The 2862-nt window shown below is 36.3% G+C and overlaps 1 protein-coding gene across 1 annotated transcript in view; it reads left to right on the top strand.

Annotated features, from left to right (window-relative positions):
* Window positions 1-2862, top strand: part of LOC104520537 (E3 ubiquitin-protein ligase RNF19A) — a gene marked incomplete at its 5' end in the record, with an annotated part of 14165 nt that overhangs the window by 917 nt on the left and 10386 nt on the right. The window contains 2 exon segments of the mRNA XM_010162252.2: window positions 1248-1392; window positions 1970-2132. Coding sequence (XP_010160554.1) covers window positions 1248-1392; window positions 1970-2132 — 308 coding nt within the window.

The raw sequence follows: 2862 nt of genomic DNA, 5'->3' as shown, positions 1-2862 counted from the left end.
TCTCTCTTGCACCTTGAACGTAGTTAGAGCTGCTGTTCTCCAATCCAGCCCTAAACTTGGCAGTCTCTAGTTTGTTGTTTGTGCTGGCTTATTTGTAACAAGGCACACCATCTTGCCTTAAAAATTGGCATCTTGCTCTAGTTTTCAATAAATTTTAAAATAAACTTTAAATAAATTAGCACACCAGCTCCTTTCGTTTCCCTTTCAGTCCCTCCCAGCATGAATAGCAGTAGCTCTGCCGTACCTGTGCTGTACGGAGTTGCTCAGTTTAGTTATTGCCCTGGAGTTTGTGTGTCTGTTCCTGTCTGGGAACAGCTGGTGCATCCTTGCAGCTGCCCCTGTGCACTGGAGTTGGTAGTGGTGATATTTTCTGCTGCTTCTGCACCTCTTTGGATATTTTTTTATACCAAATATAAGTCCTCTTTTCCTTTTGTCCTACCAAGTAGCACAGAGGCAGTAAACTTGGACCTCTGCACTAGGAGTTGCAAGTTATTTCTGCTGCTGTGAGTAAAATAGTAAAACTTGTCCCGAAGTGCAGATGCTAATCAGTAATGTGAAGGCACGAAGATCACAACAATGGTTGTGTCACTACACAAGTATTTCACTGCTGCTCAGTGACCCCTTGTTTGTTAATGATAGAGATAGTAACTTAACTGCATTTTTCAATATTTGACTTGGGAACAAGTAGAGCCTCCAGAATTTTCTTCTTGCTACAGTATTTTTTTTCTAGGGAGTAAGAATTAAATAGGGCTGTGAAAAGGACTCAAGAGGAGGTTGATGATACCAAAGAAATGCACTTAATGTGGAAAGGGAGATGCATTTAGGATAAGAAGAAGAAATAAGAGTGGAGACTAGAATATTCAAGTATAAGATGCATAATGGCGTGAAATGTAGAAGATTACATTTAAAGAGGCCATATTATCAGTCCTGTATTAACATACATATTTAATGCCTGACTCTAATGTATATTGCATTAAGCTTAGAAAATCCTTGAACAGAGTGTGTGCATTAACTATTCAATTAGTTGAATGTGATATAATATGCCTTGGTTTTAATTAGTTTTACTCAGTCCAAGGTTTACAAATGCAAACAGCTAGTAAGTCATCAAGATTTGTAAAGCAAACTTATAATAAACTTCTTTCATTTTTCAGGTAATGGTTCAATCAGTTTTCCTAAATGTATGTCTATTTTGATTAAATCTGTTTGTCTAAAGAACTGATATGATCTTAATATTCATTTTTAAACAGCTGATGACATAAAGCCATGCCCACGCTGTGCTGCTTATATAATAAAAATGAATGATGGAAGCTGCAATCATATGACTTGTGCTGTCTGTGGCTGTGAATTCTGTTGGCTATGTATGAAAGAGATCTCAGATTTACATTATTTAAGGTACATTTAAGAAAAAAAAATCTGTGTGGCTGGTAATTTGTTTTCTAAAGTATATAGTAGTAGATTTCTAGGTGCTGTAAGTCTGGCTTTCTTCCTGTTGGAGTAGAGAATCACAGTTGAAGTATTGGTATCTGAGAATTAAGTTAGTTTTCAATGCATGTTTTTAACTTACTGCTTTGTTATTTTTCATTTAAAATATTTTTCTAAGTTTCATGCATGTAATGTGTACTTAGTACAACAAATTAAATGTTTCAGATTAACATACCCACTATTTTTACTGATGTCTTAATACTTCTGTATTGTCTTTGTAGTAAGCAGTACAAGAACTCTGATGATAAGTTACCTGTGAAACACAGATTGGCATGTGGTAATATGCAATATGTTTCTCTTTACATTGCAAAATATGCTGTAAAGGAAAAAAAAACCCTGAAGAAAATGTAGCTGCCTATTTGGTATCCATAACATCTGTAACTTGAACCTAAGAACAATAATTTTGTAATTAGAGAACAGTTCAGTACTGTCTAGTTATGTTGATTTATTTACAGTTTTTTTACTGTTTCTTACTTCTTTCTATCAGCCCATCAGGTTGCACATTTTGGGGAAAGAAACCATGGAGCCGTAAGAAGAAAATACTGTGGCAACTAGGGACACTTGTTGGAGCTCCTGTGGGAATTGCCTTAATAGCTGGCATTGCTATTCCTGCTATGATTATTGGAATTCCTGTGTATGTGGGACGTAAGGTAAAATGTGCTACAACTCCTAACATGCTTCAGGTTTTACCTTCTGCATTGTATGACTCAGTAATACTGTGTTCAGTTGGCTAACTTCACTAGCCTTTAGAAAAACTAAACCAACCAAACAACCCCCGCAAAAAGCAACCAAACCAACCACTGAATTGTTTAAGGATATTTGTTTCAGTTGCACGCTGAGGAGAAGCAGTGTTTTTATCAACGTAGTTCCTCTTAAAACACGCAGAGCAAAACACTGAACAGTTTCCAATTTCTGCATCTTGCCGTGGAAGTTCTTGCATGCTATTTCAGAATTGTTCTGTTTTTAATCTCTGGTTTCCCTTGTGTCCCTTAGGATTAAAAAAGTATTTAGAGAAGGAAGGCAAAAAGGAAAACCTTCTCATTTTTCTTAAAAGCAGATAGTTACCAATATTTTAGTATAAAATTCTGCTAGTATAGTTTTGTGCATGCACACATTAAGCAGCTTTTTTGTTGCCTTGGGCCAGACCACCGCGTGCAGCAGTGTTCAGTGCAGGTAGCTCAACAGCATCTATCTTCGTTTTACTGTTTGTGGGAATCAACTGGAAAAGACCATGTTAATCAGGAGGCAGTTGATGTATTTTCTCTCAAAAATATACTAGCTTATAGTATAAAGTAAATGACAAATGGCACGGAAAATAAAGATAATTACATCTCCTATTTGTTATTTAGGCTAAAGGAGTAAGGTACCCAGATCTTTTGG

This window comes from Antrostomus carolinensis, unplaced genomic scaffold (genome assembly GCF_000700745.2).
Source record: "Antrostomus carolinensis isolate BGI_N321 unplaced genomic scaffold, ASM70074v2 scaffold18742, whole genome shotgun sequence".
In the NCBI taxonomy this organism is placed as follows: Eukaryota; Metazoa; Chordata; class Aves; order Caprimulgiformes; family Caprimulgidae; genus Antrostomus; species Antrostomus carolinensis.
The sequence above is the reverse complement of the archived record's forward strand: the minus strand, read 5'-3'. Positions and strand labels throughout refer to the sequence as shown.